Source organism: Phascolarctos cinereus, unplaced genomic scaffold, assembly GCF_003287225.1.
Source record: "Phascolarctos cinereus isolate Bilbo 61053 unplaced genomic scaffold, phaCin_HiC Scaffold_5;HRSCAF=322, whole genome shotgun sequence".
NCBI classification, from domain to species: Eukaryota; Metazoa; Chordata; class Mammalia; order Diprotodontia; family Phascolarctidae; genus Phascolarctos; species Phascolarctos cinereus.
In genome coordinates this window covers 291,307,359-291,327,039 of record NW_027555958.1, presented here as the reverse complement: position 1 = coordinate 291,327,039, position 19,681 = coordinate 291,307,359, and the positions used below count along the sequence as shown (strand labels likewise).

General features: G+C 38.1%; 1 protein-coding gene across 4 annotated transcripts in view; it reads left to right on the top strand.

Moving 5' to 3' along the window:
* Positions 1-214: 214 nt before the first annotated feature.
* Positions 215-19,681, top strand: part of TLK2 (tousled like kinase 2) — a 159,440-nt gene continuing 139,973 nt past the window's right edge. For 3 of the 4 annotated variants that reach the window (XM_078155945.1, XM_078155946.1, XM_020997511.2), the window contains exons 1-2: positions 215-298; positions 2,181-2,263. In XM_078155945.1, the coding sequence (XP_078012071.1) occupies positions 2,183-2,263 (81 nt within the window). In that variant the 5' untranslated portion in view covers positions 215-298; positions 2,181-2,182. Of the gene's footprint in view, positions 299-479; positions 571-2,180; positions 2,264-19,681 lie in introns of those variants that run through there. The other variant, XM_020997512.2, reaches the window with a different exon arrangement.

The window sequence follows — 19,681 nt, the reverse complement described above, 5'->3', positions numbered from 1 at the left end:
CCTCCCCGGCCCCAGCCCCGTTCGGGCGGCCGGCTCGGTACGCGAGACCGGGGATCTGCGGCCTCCCCGCCCCCTCCCCCTCCCCGTTTTCCTCCCTCCCTCCTTCCCTCCCCGCCCGCCCGCCCTCGCGTGGAGCCCGGCGCCGGCGGCGGCTGCCCGGGCGGGGGGTTGCGGCGCTCAGGAGAGGCCCCGGCTCCGCCCCGGGCCTGCCCAGGGGAAGAGCGGAGCGGCCCGGAGCCGGGTCGGGTTGGGTCGGGGCCCCTCCAGGGAGGAGCGGCGGCGGCGGCGGCGGCGTCAGGTGAGAGCTCGGCCGAGCCAAGCCCGGGGCGGGGGCAGGCGCCGGGCCGGGGCCGGGGCCAGGGTTGAGGATGAGGCTGGGCCGGGCGGGCCCGGCGCTCTCGTAACCGTCCCCGGGCCCCCCTGGCGCACATGGATCCGGGAGCTGGGCCCGAGGCTTCTCGGGCGGGAACTGCTGGGAGAGCCGGGGCATCCCCAGACCGAGGAGCGCACCTCGACCCCCGGGGGCCCGGCCTCTCGCCGCTCGGCCTCCAGCCCTGCCCTGCCTGACAGGTGGGGCCGAAGTTGGGGAAAGTTTGCAGGCGGCTGGCAGAGGGCTCCGCGAGCAGGCCCCAGCCGGTGGCTGCGCTACGAGGCCCCGGACAGGCGGGTGGGCGAGCGGCTAGGTCGCTGGTCCGGCCCTGGGGCTCACCCGGAGCGGAGGCTGGAGGAGGACGAGAGGCTTTTTTTTTTTTAAACGTGATTTGACATTATACGTAGCAACCGCCGAGGCGTTATTTTGTAGGCCTGGGCTGGGGATGGGAGTTGGAAAAGGTCCGATGGATCTCGTGGTTTGAGAGAAGGATGCAGTCTTTGCGAAACCGGCCTCGGTTAAATGGGAAGGACGAGACTTCGAGGGAGGCCGGTTATTTTTGGGGAGCTCAAAGTCTTTTGTGGTATTTACCTCCCCTCCCGCCTAGGGAGAATTCCGCTACACTTTAATGTGTTTATATGTGTGTGTAATAGGGTAGGGGGGAGGTGCGGTGAAACTTTAATATTAATCTCCCATTTCTCTCTCCTGTGGCCTAGGCTCTTGATTTAGCAAGGGAAGGGAAATGAAACTGGAAGGATGTATATATTGGTTGTTACTGGAAATTGTGGGCATGTTAGCTTGCTAAGGAGAGGTTTGAATCATGGGTCCAGTGAACTTTAAAATCATCCTATCTCTTCCTCCTTTTCCCACCTTCTCCCCTATTTGCATCCTCCTAACTGGTTAACTGGGTGTTTGAAGGTGTCAACTGTAATAGGTACATCTCCTCTGTGCCCCAACCCCCCCATCCCAGTTTTGTGTCAGGGCTTTCTTGTGAGTCTTATTTGCAGGGGTTAGTCCGTGAATATAAATAAATAGGTTTGCTGAAAGTAGCATGTATGTTATTTAGTAATAAGAGCACTGTTAAATATGGTGTACTCTTGCTCCTCCCTGTTTGGAAAGAGTATTAAAAGACAGATGTGTAGAGTCTAGAGAAATATAGTGCTGCAGGGAGTGGTCAGAAAAAAAGAATTAGAAAAAGGATGGCTTTATGTATGTATATGTGTATACTCTACTTTCACTGAAGGATGACTTTACCATCAGTGCCCCATTACATTAAAAATGAGCAAGGCCATTTCTCCTGAGACCTCTTCAGAGAAATCATAGTATTATTTAGAGTTGTCTGTGGCTTCTGATTCATTCTATAGTCTTATGACATTGTCATTAATGATTCATATCTTTATCTCTTAGAGAAAGAAAAATCTAAAACCACCTACCCAGATTCACATGCTTAGTATATCTTTTCTTGTGGGGCAGGGGGCAAACCCTTATTTCCTATACACTTTGCCTCTGCTTTTCACAACTTCAGAGAAGTTTTAAGAAAGGATTGAGATATTTTTCTCTTAACACCTAAAATTTCTCAGATTTATGGGTGAATAAGACATTCTTAAAGTTATAAAAGGTGACTTGTAAATAGTTTTATTTTCTTTGTAGCATAATAAAATTTATTACTTAATGTATACTGTATTACTTTGAGGGGGGAGAATTCACTTGACCATTCAGTGATAAAATTATTCGAATTTCATCAGGCATAAAAATTGTTTTTTCCATTTTTGAAGTTTTCATGTTCTCATTTTTTCCTCTTTTCTACCAGAAATGATGGAAGAATTGCATAGCTTGGACCCAAGGAGGCAAGAACTGTTAGAGGCCAGGTTTACTGGAGTAGGTGTTAGTAAGGTGAGTAAAAGTGATGCTAATGAACACATTTCCTTGTCTAAGTTAAACACTGATTTTATCTATATATATGTGTGGATGTGTGTGTGTGTGTGTGTGTGTGTGTGGTGTGTGTGTGTGTGTGAATCAGAATGGTCCACCGACTTGAGAACAGCTTAGTCAGACCATATTCTTGGTTCTTTCTGTCTCTGCTAGTCATTGACATGCTTTCTGTAAATCAATTTTTTTGCACCATTGATTTTCTTTTTAATAATACACACACCTGTTGTCAGGTTTAACTTCATGTTTGTTAAGTGTTTCTATTTTTCTTGAGTAAAATACTATGAATTGTATAGTAGTATCATGTATATTGTAGTTCTTAAACTTTCTAGTTTGAAGCTTTTTTATTACTTGTACAATATAGTATTGAAATTCTGCAGATCCTCATTGAAAGTCTGCAGAATCTTCATTCCACAATATAGCAGATTCCACCTAGTTGTCCATTTAGCCTGCTTTCTTACTCATAATTCATAGTTTGACTTTCTTTAGGGGAGGTTTGGAGAATGGAATGAAATTAAGGACTGGCACATGTATTATTTTGAGTAATATGCATTCCAATACATTTTCTTAAATTTAAAGGCCATTAATAATCCAAAGTCCCAAATAACTTGAGTTCAAGAAGCATTTTTTAAAAAATTTCAAATGTGAATCACCATATGGTGGACCATTCTTTGCTTCAGTAGATCAGCTTTTGCTTGGAGCCAGTACCAAGGACTGCTGTCACTGGATATGTATCATAACATAATTGGTGGACTGATTGCACAAAACAAAGCTATTTAAGATTAAGCTTTATTTGTGAATTCTTATTAAGGTAGAAAGTGTTCTCCAGAGTGCTTCTCTAAACCTTGATGTGCATCTATGTGTATGAATCTCCGTTTACCAGTTTGGTTGCTGGTGGTAAATGATTGGGTTTGATGGACTTGGTGCAAACTTTGTAGCTCTTGTGCTCTTTAGGGAATATAGGCATTTGCATCTACTTTTCTTGATTTTTGTAACAATCTGAAGAAGCTATATACTTAGACATTGTGTAGTCAGATTGCATGTACTGATTGTTACTAGTAAATGTGATTAAGGTGGACCCCGTGCCTTCAGCTAAGATATTCCATGAGAGATTTTTCTATTGGAAAAATATTACACTTTGGTTCATTTGAATACTCAAAGGATATTTTGATTTAGAAAACCGTATACGTCCAATTTCTTGCTTTAGTGTCCTCATGGAGAATAAGGTTCCTAGATATTGTATAACGTAAGTTTATGGCAAAGTTATTTGGGGTTTAAATTCATTGGACTTAGATATTATTGGTGTGTATTATAAGAAGTAGTATGATGTAGAAGGAACTTTGACTTGGAGTTTTAAGTACTTGGATTAGTCTTGCTTTTGGAAAGAACTTGTCAGTTGAGTGTTTCATGGCTGAATATACCAATACAGGACAAAATGCTTTTCTCAGGTCACCACTTTTCTAGTCGTGTGGTCTCCTCCCTACTAGGATGTGAGCTCCTTGTTGTTTGAGACTGTCGCATTTTTTTGCGACTAAACATTGTGTCTGCCCCATAGTAAATGCCGTTTCATTCATTGAGTCATTCTTAGCTGTATTGCCTACTCCCTGTGCAACATTTTATAAGTCATTTAATTTCTTTGTGTCTTTAAAATGAGGAGGTTGGAATACTGTGTGGTAGAAAAAAATGTGATAGAAAACTATAAAGTTCTTTCTGGAGAAATAGGGAAGGATAGATGTTTTGTTGAGAGTGAGTATTAAATTAGATATTTGCGAGAGAGAAATGTGAAATAATTCATTCTAAGTATTCGTGTGCATATTTATGTATATGTATATTAAAAGTATATATATTTGAGGCATCAAATTAAATAATATATGTAAAGTGCTTTGTACCCACTTTGTAAACTTTAAGGCAGTATATAAAAGAGAACTATTGTTGTTTTTCACTCTTTTATACCACATGTATGACCTTGGGCAAGTCAGCTAACTTTCCTCAGTTTCCTTATTTCTAAAATGAGGGGGTGGGTGGGAAAAGAGATGTTGGATTAGATGGCCTCTGAGATCTCTTCCAGCTCTAATCTATTATGCTGTGATTAGATGATATTTGAGATCCCATTCAGGGTTTAGATTCCATGATCTGTCCCTCCCTGTTTGAATTTTTAAGATGAAAAATGGCTGTATCTATGTGTATAAGGGAGTGTGAGGGAGGAGATGGAGGAGGAATGACAGTTTCATTGCTCAAATTAAGATTATGGCAAAGTTTAGCTAGTGATAGGAAATTTTAATATAGTAGCCTTCCGACTGCAAAATGGGAAGTTCTGCTTTGGTATCTCTGTGCAAGGGGAAAAAACCATACCTATTTTTATGCTATTGTGTATAATTTTATTATTTTCCAGTAAGAAAACTATATTAATTGAAAGGAGTGATGTTCCATAAGGAGCAAGTAGAAAGGTTTGTGATATCAGGGAAACTGTGAAAGAAACTTTTTAGTAAATTATAGCATAAATAGAATTTGAGGAAAACACTTGCATTTTGTGGTGGCTTTCAGGTTATTTTACCTGTCATTAATAAGTTATTGTAGCCCTCACATGCACTTATTTGAGGTGAAGGAAGGGAGCTGGAGTGATGAGGATGCTTTTTTTGCAGAGTTTATTGCCAGTCTTGAATCCCCTTACTAGGGTTCAGGATATTCATAATAATGCTTTTGAAGTACCCGTGACAGATTTCAGTTTTGCAAAGGCCTAAGAGAGGTTTTACTTGTATTTTCAGAAAACAGAGTTACTTCCCTCTCTTAGTGCCATCTAGTGGGATTGGCACAACCTCTTGGACTGTCTCTGTGTTTTTCTTAACTGTTTATGACAATTTACTACTTTTTGATGCCCATAGAAGGAAGAAAGTAAAGGTTCATGTCATAGACTCTTTACCAGTAGGTAAGTGGCTCAGGAATAGGCATAGTTTTTAAAATTACTAGCTACCATATAACTCTTCAGTCATGACAATTGCATTTTTTTTGGCAGTTGAATTAGATATGGATTATAAAAGTTAGGTCTAAACAGAATAACCAAGTGTGTTAATAATCCATTGTGCTTATTTGAGCTTTTTCGTGATTCCTTAATTTTGGTGGATACTTAGAATAATGTTCAGTTATTCATTTATCTGTGCCACAGTGCCTCTCATTATCACAACTAGTCTAAAACCTTTTATACTTAGTTTTGGGATGTACTACGTGTACACTTATACGTAAGAATAGAGACTGGACCTGTGATTTCATTGGTATAAAGAACTCCCTGGTGAGGAAACTCCCAATGCCTATTGGTACGTGCTCGGTAACTGTTAGTTTTAAAGAGTTGCCTAGAACACTGGAAGGTAAGTGATTTGCCCAGGGTCACAGTGCCAGTATATGTCAGAGATGGGACTTGAATTCAGGTCGTCCTGGCTTTGAGGCAAAACTCTATTCATTGTATTATGCTCCCTCTCTCTAAAATATAGTCTTTAATATAGATTTCCTGAATGGGCACTATTTGATGGTAGTAGTGTAGATGCTTTCTGAGTGGTCCAGGAGCAACTCTGGAATAAAGATTTCCTTTGGTAATTCTAGAAATGAGATAAGATGGAGCAGATTTCTATTCTACATTTTAAGAAGGCCTGAAACCACTATTTTGAAAAGTAAATCAGTTAAATTGGTTAGTAGATAACCTTCACACTTCTTCATTTTATCGTTTGGACACATGAGACACACCACTCTTTTGTTAAGTATTAACTGTAGGTAACTCATGAAGTATATAATCTCTATATAGATGATAGGAGGTATTTTACATTTTTATAATGCTTTTAGTGAAGGCTTATGCATTATAGAGATAGTCTTCTTTGTCTCTCTCCTTTTCATAATGAAAAATACAGATGGTACTTTTATTTTTTTAATTATTTTTTTAAATGGGGAAATACCCTCTACCAAGACAGATTAGCAAATGCTGTGCAATTAATAGTCTTAGAAGTTTTCTGGGGGCACTGAGAGGTTAAGGGGCTGGCTACTGTCACATAGTCAAGAAAAGAAATGTAGACATCCATCACTTAAAAGATGGCAAAAGGCTTTTTGGGGTAAGGGGGATCCATTTGCCATTCAGTGGTCCAGTGGTTCATTGACATTTGATCTCTTAATGCAAGTAAGGCTTGACTCTTTTAAATGCCACATAGGAAAATAGAAAAATGTTAATTAGTGAATAAGAGTCTATAGTGTATAGGAATTAGTTGCATTAATTATATACAGTGTTAACTCTTTAACATGGAAGTGCTGGTTACAATTTATAATAAATTGAGATGTAAAGTATTTTCCATTTGATAAGTTATCATAAAATATTTTTTACAGGTAAAAATTCTAAGTGATAGGAATTTGAATGTATGTACTTGTCTGTACTTGTTCCAATGATTTTTTAAGGAATTGTACTCCTAGATTTGTTATACTTAAGGCTTTAGACTTGTACCTTTTTCTGTTTATTCTATCATTAGCACACTTTCCTTCTTCTTAGAGCTTTTATTCTCATGTCCTTTTCATCTTCTGGTACTTATGGAGACTTGGCCTTCTCCAGAAGACCTCCAGCACCTCCATGGCGGTCCCCTCCAGCAGTGGATACATCTTTTTCATTTTCTCTCTCCTCCTCATTACTCTCTATCCAAGACACTGGACCAGAGGGTGGAGAAGGATCTCTGCTGCTTCTATTACTTAGCATCTTGTCTTCCTTTAAGCTGTATGCCTTCTGGATTTATTGCTATAACCAGATCCTGCTTGTGGTTATCTATCAGCCTTTAGGTCAGCTCATAATCTTCACCCCAACTCTTGCCTTATCTAGGGGATTTCAGTATATCTATTAAAGTTCCATTAAACACTATGGCTTACCAATTCATCAACTCCCTCAGCTCCCATGACCTACACCTGTCCTCTACCTCAGCTACACATAGATCTTACCATCATCTACCAGTGTTCTAAGTCAGTGATAAAGAATTCAGAATTTCCTCCATTGGGACCTTACTTAGTTGTTATTCTGTCTCTCCTGGTATCTTATTGGTCTTAAATCTCTTTGGCCTCATAGTGGCCTTTGCAGTCCCTTCATTGTTCAGTACTTTTACCAAGCCAACCCCTTCTCCTCTACCCTCCTCCCCCCAATCCCTTCATTTGCTTCCCTTTCCAGTTTAAAAGAATTATTCAAATTTTACAGACAGCTTCAGTTTTTACATCATATTACTTATCTATCCCTCCCTACCCAGTAAGCCATCTCTTGATTTAAAAAGGAGGAAAAAAAGCAATTCACTAGAGCTAATACATTAACAAGGTTTAAGACTATATCATAATCCCACAACTTTAGACCCTGACTTCTGCAAATAAGGAAGGAAGATACATTTTCTCAATTCTTTTTCAGGGCCAAGCTTGGTCATTATAATTATAATGTTTAGCTTCTTTCCTTTAACGTTGTTGTATTCAATGTGTATATTATTTTCCTCATTTTTCTTACTTTACTCTCAGTTCATATAAATCTCCTCATACTTCTGAGTTCTTCTATTTGTTATTTATTATGGTTCATTAAGATAGGGTACCCTATGAAATACTCTGAGGTGTGTGAATATAATGGAAGTACCATAGGGAGTCGTGGGCCTTGGAATAAGAAATAATTGGTTTCAGTTCTTGTCTCTGATACATATGGGCTGTTTAGCATAGTAGATGGAGACATACCTGGCAAAGGCACAAAACCTCTTGGTCCTAGGCAGCTCTCTAAGTTTGTAAATTACAGAGCAAGTGCTGATCTGCACTGGCAGAGAAAGGTCATCATGGGGAATTCTTTATACCAGTCAAACTCAAATAGAAATGTATTCTAATGGTCACATATTGACTTAGAAAATCACAAATTAACATTATGTATATTGTATTATATTTTTGTTTTGCTAAACATTTCCCATTTACATTTTAATCTGGTTGGGTAAATGTCCTTTGACACCTGCCTCACACTAAATTAGTTTTGGTGAAAAACACAAACAATTCATGTATCACAATTTGTTTAGTGATTTCACAATTGATGAGCACCTACTTTATTTCCAGTTCTTAAACAGAAAGTGCTGCTTTGAGTACTTTTGTGTATAAGTGAGATTGTTGTATCAAAAAGGGTATGGGCATATTAGTCATAATTTTCCTAAGCATAATTTCAATTTGTTTTCTATAATGGTTAAATCAGGTCATAGCTTCACCAGCAGTGTATTTAGGGTATTTTTTCCAGTACTTCAGTCTTATCATTTTTGCCAGTTTGTTGTATGTGAGATAAAACCTCAGCCTTATTTTTGCATTTTTCTTATTATTTAAAATAGTCTTTCGATAGTTTGTAGACGTTTTCTTGAAAACTCTTTATCAGGTCCTAATCAAGTATTTGATGCAAATATGGTTTCCCTCCTTATCCTAGCTAAACTGATTTTGTTTATGTAAAAGCTTTTCAGTATCATGTAATGCAAATGATTTATCTTTTGTTATCTCTATCCCTTGTTTGATAAAGAATTCTTCCTGTAGTCATAGTTGTGAAAGATAATTTATCTCATTCTCTTCTAATTATTTTTTGGTGTGACCTGTTCTAATTGACATCCCTATTCCAGTAAGGCTGTTGAAAGTGTTCTCACAAACCTCCTTAAACCACCCCCCTCCAACCCCCATCTTTCTCTCTTTTCCCCTTCCTCATCTCTTAGCAAAGGACCTCACCCCTCACTTGACTGAGGAAAATAGAAGCCATTCACAGTGAGCTTTCTCTTCCCACTTTGCATTTCAAAATCAAATCATCCCCCCATCCTCTCCATTAGAGGTGGGTGTAAAGGATAAGTGCCATTCTTACTAAAGACAACCCTTTTACTTGTACTCTTGATTTCATCTCTTTTAGGTTCCCTGTGATCTACCTGTGTCTCTTCAAACTTCTGTCTCCCTCTTAAGTACTAGTTCCTTCCTTGCTGCTTGTAAACATGCCTAGGTTACCCTCTAATGTTAAAAATCTTCGCTTGTCTTGGCCATTTCCTCAAGCTGCTGTCTCTGTCTCTTCTCCCTTTTACAGCCAAATTCCTAGAAAAAACATTGTCTGCACTTTTGTTGCCTTTACTTCCTTTCCTCTCACTCATTTTGTAGTCTGGCCTTTAGCTTCATCACTCACTTAAAATTGCTCTTTCCAAAATTACTAATGATTTCTTAGTTACCCACTGCTTTGGTCTTTTCTCAGTACTCATTTTTTAAAAATAAATGTTTGTTGATATCTTTTGTTTAAAGTTACTTTCCCCTTGAACTGTGCTTTTTATTAAAGCTCCATTTCTTATATCAAAGAATTTTAAAAGTTCAGCAAAACTAAAACATTGAAAAGGCTGATGTCATGTGTGGTGTTCTACACATAGGTTCCCCAAACTCTGTAGAGAAGGGGAAGGGGAAACCTGCCTTCTCGTATTTCTTCTTTGGGGCCATAATTGGCCTTTGTAATTTCAAAACATTTATTTTTGATTTTTTTTGTGGTTCTTTTCATTTACGTTTTTGGAATCATTGGGTATATTGTTTTCTTGACTCTGCTTTATTTTGCATCAGTTCATGTTTACCTAAGTATTTATCTTATTCAGTTTTTCTTACATCACAGGAATATTCCGTTACATTCATGTCCAACAACTTGTTTAGCTATCCCCCAATCAGTGAATGTTCACTTTATTTCCATTTATTTGCTAACTCAGTAAGTGTTAACCATAAATATTTTGTTGTATATGGGACCTTTTTGTCATTGAACCTTGGGGTATATGCCTAGATGTGGGATCTTAAAGTCTAAAGGCAGGAGCATTTTAGCCACTCTCTTTGCTTAATTCCAAATTGCTTTCCAGAATGGTTAGACCAATTTACAGCTCTACCAAAAATTCATCAGTGTTCCCATCTTTCAACGTTGACTATTGTTATCCTTTCTCATTGCCAACTAATTGGATATGAAATAAAATCTTGGGGTAGTTTTGATTTGCATTTCTCTTATTAGTGATTTAGAACATATAGTTTGCAGTTCTTTTTGAATAGTGTTTATATTCTTCAACCATTTATCTATTTGGAAGAGATTTTTGGTTTTATATAGCTGTATAGATATAGATATAGCTTAGATATCAGATCTGTATTGGAGAGATTTGATATAAAGGATTTCCTTTGACTTGATTGGTTCTTATCCTATTTGCATTGATTTCTTCCTGCAGAAGTTTTTCAGTTTCATGTAATTGGAAATTATTTTTTATCTATTTTTTAATTGATCAAGAATTTTCCCTCGACCATGTTTATGAAAGGTATGTGATTGGTTTCTCTTCTAGTTTTTTAATGATGTCATCTTTAATATATAGGTAATGTATCCATTTAAAATTTATTGTGATATATGGTGTAAGATACTTGTCTAAACCTAAGTTTTGCCAGACTGCTTTCCGGTTTCCCCCACAATTCTTGTCAAATAAGGAATTTTTTTCCTTGGTAACTTATGTTTTCTGGTTTATCAAACACTGAGATATTGAGTTCAATTATTTCTGATGCTTCCTTGTCTAATCTGTTCCGTTGATCTGCTTTTCTGTTTTTTAATCAGTTATGTAGTTTTAAAGATTACTGGTTTGTAATATAGTTTGATGTCTGCATGTGCTACCTTTTCCCCCTCATTTTTTCCCTTTGGTATTCTAGATCCTTTTTTACTCCAAATGAATTTAGTTATTATGTTATCTAGCTCTGTAAAGTATCCTTTTGGTAGTTTGGTATAATGCTAAATCTGTAAATTAACTTGAGTATTATTGTAATATTGCCCTATGCTAATTAGGAACTCTGCAGCGTTTGGCCAAACTTTGTTGATCGTGTCTCTTAATGTCTACCTTCTCCTCTTCTGCATTTTTATGTTACTGTACTCTCTTGGCTTTCTAGCCTGCCATACCTTCTCAGCCTCTTGCTGGGGCATCATACTCCTCATCCCACCTGTAGGTATATACTCCATGTTCTTGTCTGGATCCTGTTGTCTTCTTTGTCTCTCTCTCATATCCTTTCTCTTAGTGATCTCATTAGTTCCCATGTATTCATTGATTATTTCTAAGCAGATTAATCCTTTTTACATATAGTATTTTCTCTTTTGAGCTCATGTCCTGTATCACCAATTGCCAGTTGGGCGTTTCCCACTGGTAGGCATCTCAAGTTAACATGTCCAAAACAATTCATTTTCTCCATCTCTCTCCGTCTCCTCCCCATTCTGTATTTCTTTTAGGACATCACCATTTTTTTAATCACCCAGATTTGTAAGCTCCAAGAATTTCTCTCATGTCTGTCCTGTTGCCACACATATGCTCTCCACATACTTCAGGCCTAGTCACCTCTTACTGGGCTATTGTAACACTCTTCTAATTGGTTTCATGTCTTTAGTTCTCTCCACTCCAGTTCATTTTCCACAAAGCTGCCACGGGTACTATTCCTGAAGCACAGGTTTGACCTTGTCACTTCCCTGCTCAAAAAATTCCAGGGGCTTCCTTTTGCCTCTAGGATCAAATATAAATTCTTCTGAGTCTATACACTTTCACAATCAGGCTTTATCCCACTGCTCTCCTTTAAACACTCTATGGTCCTCATAAACAACATTCTATCTCCATTCTCTATGCTTTTGCACCCCCACCTTACCTCTACTTCACAGAGTACCTTGATCCCTTCACTGCTTAGCTAAAGTGACATTTACTCTCACCGTCGGTGCCCCCTTCTGAAAATTACTTTGTGTTTTGTTTGTGTTTACTTGTATTGATGCATGTTTTTTCCTTAACAGAATGTAAGCTCCTTGAGGGCAATGGCTGTTTCATTTTTGTGTCCCCAGTGTTTGTCATAGTGCCTGACACATAATAAATGCTTGTTGATTGATAGGCCTATCTTGGGATGTTATCTACATTGACATTCCTGTATTGAAGGAGCATGGTGCAGGGGAAAGGGGACTGGATTTGGAGTCAAAGGATCTGGTTTCAAATCCAGGCTGGTGCCACTTCCTCTCTGTGTCAAGTCACTTAATTTCTCTGGACCTTAGTTTACTCATCTGTAAGATGATGGGTTGTACTAGAATCAGGGGTAGGGAACCTTCCGCATCCAGCCCACATGTGGTCCTTTAGGTCCTCAAGTGTGGCCCTTTGACTAAATCCAGACTGCCCAGAAGTTTGTTCTGTAATTTGTTCTGTGAAGAAGGTTTCCACCCCTGGCTAGATGAACAATCTCCAAAGGCCCTTTCAGATTGTCATTTTTGTTGCTCTACCCCTAGTGCCTAGCCTGGTACATATTAAGCTAGTTTCACTTTCTTCCTAATCATTTGAGAATATCCCTGGGTCATCTTTCTCAGGGAAAGGTGTTTGTCACCAATCAAAATTCCTGGAGCATCTGTAGGAGTTAAAGTTGTGTCAGATATTCCATTAGTCCCCAATTTCCGTCTTGGAGATTGCATTCTTTAGTTACTGTGTCAAAGGATATGTTGTTTCCTGATCAGGGAGACCCTTATTACCATGTACCTTGTTGGATGCTAGATTATAAAAAAGGAAGAGAGGAGTCAAAATTATCGTTTAAAGAAGCTTCCCATTCAACAGAAATAACAGGAGCATAGTTGCGGTAAGAGGGAGGCCATGGCTCTGACAAGCTGGAAGAAGAAAATAATTCTGGTGGTGACTGAATGCCATTGTTAATAGCAGCAGGAAATGAGTTCTGAATTGTCATGATCTTTGAAAATTTTCATAAGTTTGGGACATCTTTCTATGGAGAGGGTGTGTGTAGATGTGTGTGTAATTGGAATTCAGGAATTTGGGAGTTACATAAATTTGTAATTATATTAAGTAATTTTCTGTAATTTAAATTTCTGTAATTAATTTATATACTGTTTTAGACTTTGAGAGATAGTGGAGGATAGATTGGTCAAGATATCTTTATTGCAATGTAGTGAATATTTCTATTTCTTTTTTTCTATTAGGTATGTCCTAGTGCTAATTTTGTTTTGGATCATTGAATCCACGGTAATATTTATTAAACTTCTGTAGATCCTTAAACAAAGCACTGATCTTAGAACCATAGCTTAACTGTTTTTTGGTTATCTGAAAGTGTCTATAACAAAATGATAAAGTAGGTTGTGGAAAAGAGTCAATTTATTTCCACTAGTATTTTTGCATAGCAAATCCATACAAAGAAACCTTTCAGACCAATTTGTAAAGTGTATTAAGTTTTTTCTTCCCACTCCTTTTTTGTGATTTCTTTTGTATAACGAGGATTTAGCATGCTTAATTCTTGAAATGGATTTGGCCACTGATAGTTTAGTTGGCTTGGTATGCTTATTGAAATGCTAGATTGCTAAGTTGAGGATGGAAACCTGAAGAATTATATGTGCTTTTGGGAAGTCAGTGGGAGGGAATGCAATAGATATATGACAGCTTTCACTGAGCTACACTCCTCCTCACTGCTGGTCCCTAGAGAATGACATACCTTGGAATTGTAGATTTATGCTTTGATCAAAATCTTCGTGTATGTTGTAATTCATGTAATTCAACCAATATGTATCAGTCACATACTATGTGAAGCGAGAATGATGTGCTAAGGCCTTGGTGAGGAGGGTGGACATTTAGCTAAGATATGATTCTACCTTTTTGGTCATATTCTGTTAAGAGGCTAAGACATTCCTAGTCAAGTCAACAAACATTAAGTGCCTTCTGTGTGCCAGGAACTGTGCTTAGAGTTGGGATGTACAAAGCAAGGCAAACATAGTCTCTATCTTCAAGAAACTCACAGTTTAATGGAGGAGACAACTTGCAAACAACTATATACAAACAATGTCAGTTGTTACAGATGTTGGGAATCGTGGAAGTTTTCATAGAAGAGATAGTTTTTCAGTTGGGCTGTCAAGGATTGATAGGAATCCAACAGTCAAAGAAGGGAAGGGAAGGGAAGGTTTTCTAGGCGTAGGGAACAGAATGAGCAGAGACATGGAGACAAGGAAATTATGGGTATGTCTGGGGAAAAGAGTATAATTGAGTTTAACTGAAGTTTAGAGTAAGGAAGAATAAGATAAGACTGGAAAGGTAGGACGGTGCCATATTGTGATGCCTTTGAGTGCCAGGCAAAGAAGTTCGAATTTTACTCTGGAGACAATAGGGAACCAGCTATAGAAAGGATAAATTGGAGATAATCACAGAGGGAAAGCACTAGAAAATAGCAGTTTACAGTGGTTCATAATAGATGTATTAGAGAAGTGAAAAAATAAAAGTGCTGTGTGAGGTCCTGTTGTACTCTGCCAGACCACATCTGGGATATTGTGCTCATTTTAGGGCACTATATTTTGCAAAGAATGTTGGCAAACTGGAGTGCTTCCAGAGGAGGGTGATCAGAATAGCAAGTGAGAGTATATAATATGAGGAGTGGTTGAAGGAATTGGGCTTGTCACCTTTAGGAGAAAAGACTTAAGGGTAACATAATTGCTATCTCTTAATTATTTTAAGGGCTCTTGTATGGAAGAGGGATTAGATTTGTATTCTTTGGTCCCAAAGAACTGAATTAAAAACAGTATTTGTTTCCATTCTTGTGAGAATGACGTTAGAGAGGCTGATTAAGGCTTGATGTAGGGAATAACTTCCTAACAGAACTATCTAAAAGTAGAATGGGTTGCCTCAGGGGATTATAATTACCATTATTATTCACACTTATATATAAAGTTTTCAAAGTGCTTTCTTCCTGTGAGGTAGATATTATTGCAATTTATACATGAGGAAACTGAGGCTCTATGATGCCAAGTGACCAAGGTCATATAGCTAGTAAATGTGTAAGTCGTGATTTGAACCTATTCAATAACAAGAACAATAACTAGAGTTTCTATAACACCTACTGTGTGCCATTCACTGTGCTAAGTGCTTTATAAAACTATTGCATTTGAATCCTAAAGAGAACGCGGAGATAAGTTCTCCTGATTTCAAGCACAGTCAAGTTCTCCGTACCTGGAGTGCTTGAGGCTTAGGCTAAAAGACCTCTTGTTAGTTCTGAGTTGGAGGTAGTTCCCATTCAGGTTAGAGGTTGGACTAGATAATCTGCCTCTGGGGTTCCTTCCAGCTTTTTGAGATTCTGTGATTTTGTTGGGGGAGGGGGTGGGAAGCTGTCACTGACATTGGGGATCATGGAAGATTTCATAAGAAGAGAAAATACTTGAGTTGGGCTGTCAGGAATGGATAGGAATCTAGGAGACCAGGGAACCACTAAAGATTTTTGAAGAGAGGAGTGATATGAGTAGATCTGTGTTTGGCAGTGGTATGAAGAATGGATTAGAGTGGAGGATGGAAGACCTTCAGAAAGGCTATTTATTAATGTACAGGTAGGTAAGAATAGAGAAGTGAGGGCTAGGGAGATGTGGAGGCAAAAGCAACAAGATTTGGTAACTGAATAGATATGAGATGAGAGGGGACGCAGAAGAAGAGTCAAGGATACAGGATTTCAGACCTGGGAAACAGAGTGAATAGTGGTGCCGCTGACATTAAGAGTAGGGTTTATAGATAGCTGTGCCCTTCAAACTTTTCTCAGGTGGTATAGAACTGGACTCAGAGTCAGACCTAAATTTGAATTCTTCCCCAGGCCCTTACTAGTTGTGTGACCCTGGGTAAGTCATTTGACCCCCCTCAACTAGTTTCTTCTTCTATAGAATGGGGATAATAATAGCACCTGCTTCAGAGTTGTGAGGGGCAAATGAGATTTACATGTAAAGTGCTTTGCAAGCTTAAAAGTAATATATAAATACTAGTTATTAGTCCTTGTGTGATGAAGTAACAATCTGTCAGTTCTGAGTAAATGTGGGTGTGGATTCTGTGTAATGAGTTAGACCAAACTTGATTAAATTTTCCTTGTGTTGAGGAACTTTTTTCCTACTAATTCCTGCCCTAGCAAGGACAGAATTATTTTGAGGAATTGGGGTGGAGATATGTAATTTAGAGAGGATAAGGGCTGGGGAGACCAAATAGCCTTTTCAAGTATTTGAAATGGCTAGCATGTGGAATATAGATTGGACTGGTTTTGCTTGATTCCTGGGGGCAGAATTAGGAACAATAGGCAAAAGTTGTAAGAGTTGTCTAAAAGTAAACGGCTTACTTCTGGAAGTTATCTTCTTCCTTGAGACTTTTTAAGCAAAAGTTGAATGACAAGGCTTTATAGTAAGGATTCTTTTTTGGATGTTATTAGTTGGACTAGATAAGGAATTGGCAAACTTTTTGTGTAAAGGGCCAGATGGTAAATATTTTAGGTTTTATGGGCTAAGAGGCAAAAATGGAATATGTTATGTAGGTACTTATATAAGAGAAAAAATTTCCCACAAATTTTTTATTGATAAAATTCAAGATAGAATAATGTATTTTTTTTGTAGTAGAAGTCTGCTAATGAGAAGAATGGGATTCTTTTTTGGGGTGGTAACATTTCTCTTAATTGGGATTCAAAGTTAGTGTTCCCTAGCATCAAAATCGATTGCAAATAGTCATCTCTCAATGCTGATCTGGAATGAAATTTTATGCATATCATCATTGAAAATATCTTTTCATACAGATAAGTACTCCAAAAAAGTGTAATCAGTTCACAAGCACATGCTTTAATAGAGCATATTAATTGCTTAGAAGGCATTTATAAAATTCTTGTAGATTCTCTGGATATTTGCCTTTTAGCACGTCATTGCATTACCTTTTAATCATTTCTATTTGAAGATTAAGTAGAAGGTACTTAATTATCCAGTTAAATGGATTTTGAAACAATGGAAATTTCTTTTTCACTTGCATCAGGGTCTGAAATGCTTCTAGAACTGTAGTTTGAGCTTGGAGAGTAGATATGTGCTGCATGTTTGTGTGGGAATGGCAATCTCATTTCTTGTTTTAACTTTTGACAGCACAGGAAATGTACAAAGCAGCTTGACATTATTTGTGATTCAGATGTTAGTTGTCAAAATACCTTTACCATGGTATAAAATTTCCATGTAAGTGGTATTTTGCCTAATTTTAGTTTGAATTTGCTAAGAAATATTATGAAGTCTGCAGTGAAAGCTAATTTTCAAAGCCATTCTGTGTTTGATAATAGTGGTTGAACAACAGTGGTTCTTTTTCAGAAAAATTTCAATTTTAGCCCTGAACCCAAAAATTGTAATGAAACTTTTTTTAATTTCCCTCTCTCTTTCTCTCTTTTTTTTTGGTTTTGTTTTGGCTTTTTAAAAAATTTTTTAATTTTTACGTGATAGGTGTGCACATGTCATTGTACAGAGTTTCTCATGGCATTTGAAATACCATGTACTTGAAATTCCTATATACTTGACAGTAACTGCATCACTGAAATTTGCAGCGCCTCGCTGCTATTTGTAGTGAGCTGAGCAGGAGTGCAGAGCGTTGAGGGTGATACTACACATGGTCTTCTCAACTCTGCTACTGTAGTGTGAAAGCAGCCATAGCAATCTATAAACGAATGACTGTGGTTGTATTCCAGTAAAACTTTATTTTGTATTTTAAATGCAGGCAGCAGGCTGGATTTGGCCCATGGGATATATGGTTTGTTGACCTTGAACTGCACAGTTAGCTACTCAGGTCTGTTTCAATTCTGAAATTCTCTTATTCTTTGAACGTGGTTTTGTGGAAAAATATAAGCAGCTTGTTTTTTTGGAAATTTTGTATCTGAAATGACAATGAAACTGGCAGATGGAGATGACCTGTAAGCAGCCAGATTTGTGCAGTCTGGATCTCAGAAGAGGGGACAAGACTGGAGATAAAGTTTTGGGTGGCCTCTACAGAGAGATAGTAGCTGAATCTGGGGAAATGACAAGATTACCAGTTTGTATGGAGAATCTAAATTCAGTCAAATACCAAGTTTGTGGTTTTCTAACTAGTTAAGAATAGATCTTAGAACCCAATAACTTTTACTTCTGGCTTGATTCAACCTCTAAATCACAGTCATAGTAAACATGTATCATTTGGGCTAAATTCCACTCTCAGCTGCTTGTGGCAGCATTTTTTTTTTCCTGAAGTCTATGGGAGTGGCAGTGAAAGAGCAGATCTGAGCCTATTGGGAAGACTTGCTGACTCAATTTTGTCTCTGTGTAATTTGATTTTAAGAGATAAGAGAGAATGAAGTCAGGATAATTGATTGTTATCCAATCCAGGGGTTATCTTTGATGTATGGAAGTTGATTTTATTGTCATTAAAAACTGGATAATTAGCTTTAGGGAAGGAATAGTAATAGTCGGATTTTAACGTTATTGAGGTTAGCAAACTGTAACCTTTTTTGCAGTAGCCTCTGAATTGATCAATTAAATATTGAAAGTTCACAATTTGAAATTTATAGAATTGAAATGTTGGGAAACTAGAATTCATTGCGTTCAGTTGCTATTTCCAGTGATCTAGAAGTGTCTTTTTTGCTTTATAATAAAATATTATTGCGGAAATACTTCAGTAAAATGTTAATACACTGATTTGAATGGTTTACTTTCCCCCTTCTACCTGCTCCCCATCAAAAAGAAAATCTGGCTTGTATAAAACTCGAGTGAAATATATAAATAGTGTTATTTTTAGGATGCGCCTATTTTTTTGCCTTTCAAAGAGATTCCATGGTAGGGGTGCCTGTATGGGGGAGGGGTAGTCTTAAATTCTGATAAAGTACGAGTAATTTTTAAAAATAGCTCTGTTCTTGGCTATCTTTTCTTTAACATTTTTCTTCTACTTGCATTGCTTTAATTGTCATCTGAGCAGATAACTCCTAAGTCTGTAACTTCAGCCTGTTCCTTGATCTTCTAGTCTTCCATCTCATATTAATGTCTGCTGGCCATTTCTACCTGTTGGCTTGTCAGTCAGCTTTGCTGCATTTCCAGGACTTAACTTGAACTATCTTCTGTCCTAAACCTGTTGCTTCTTCTGGTTTCTCTTAATTGGATCATCACCAACTCTGACTCTGCTAGTCTTCTCCCTCACATCCAGTCATATACAAGATCCTATTAATTCACCTTATCTTGCCTTTTTTTGTTTCCAGTGTTTGCTCCTTACCCTCTCCTGGTCTCTTGTAATTTACTTTTGGTCCTTTCTACTTGTGGTCCTTCTTGTTTTCAGTCTGTCCTTTATATGACCTTCTGATTTGGATTTAAGGTGGGGTCCTTAAGAAAAAACCCTTTCAGCGATCAAAATTTACATCCCTTTGGGCAGAGCACCTATTGGTAAGGCTATTGGTACTTTATGTGGACAGAGGGAAGGGAAAGAAAAGGAAAGAAAAAGAAAGGCAGTGATGTTGCCCAACTGGCCAGTTCCAGTTGGGTCCACGGTAGAGCTGCTCCTGTTTCTACTCTGAGAGGTTGTTGTTTGTCCTTCGCTCTTGACATGCTAATAGGTC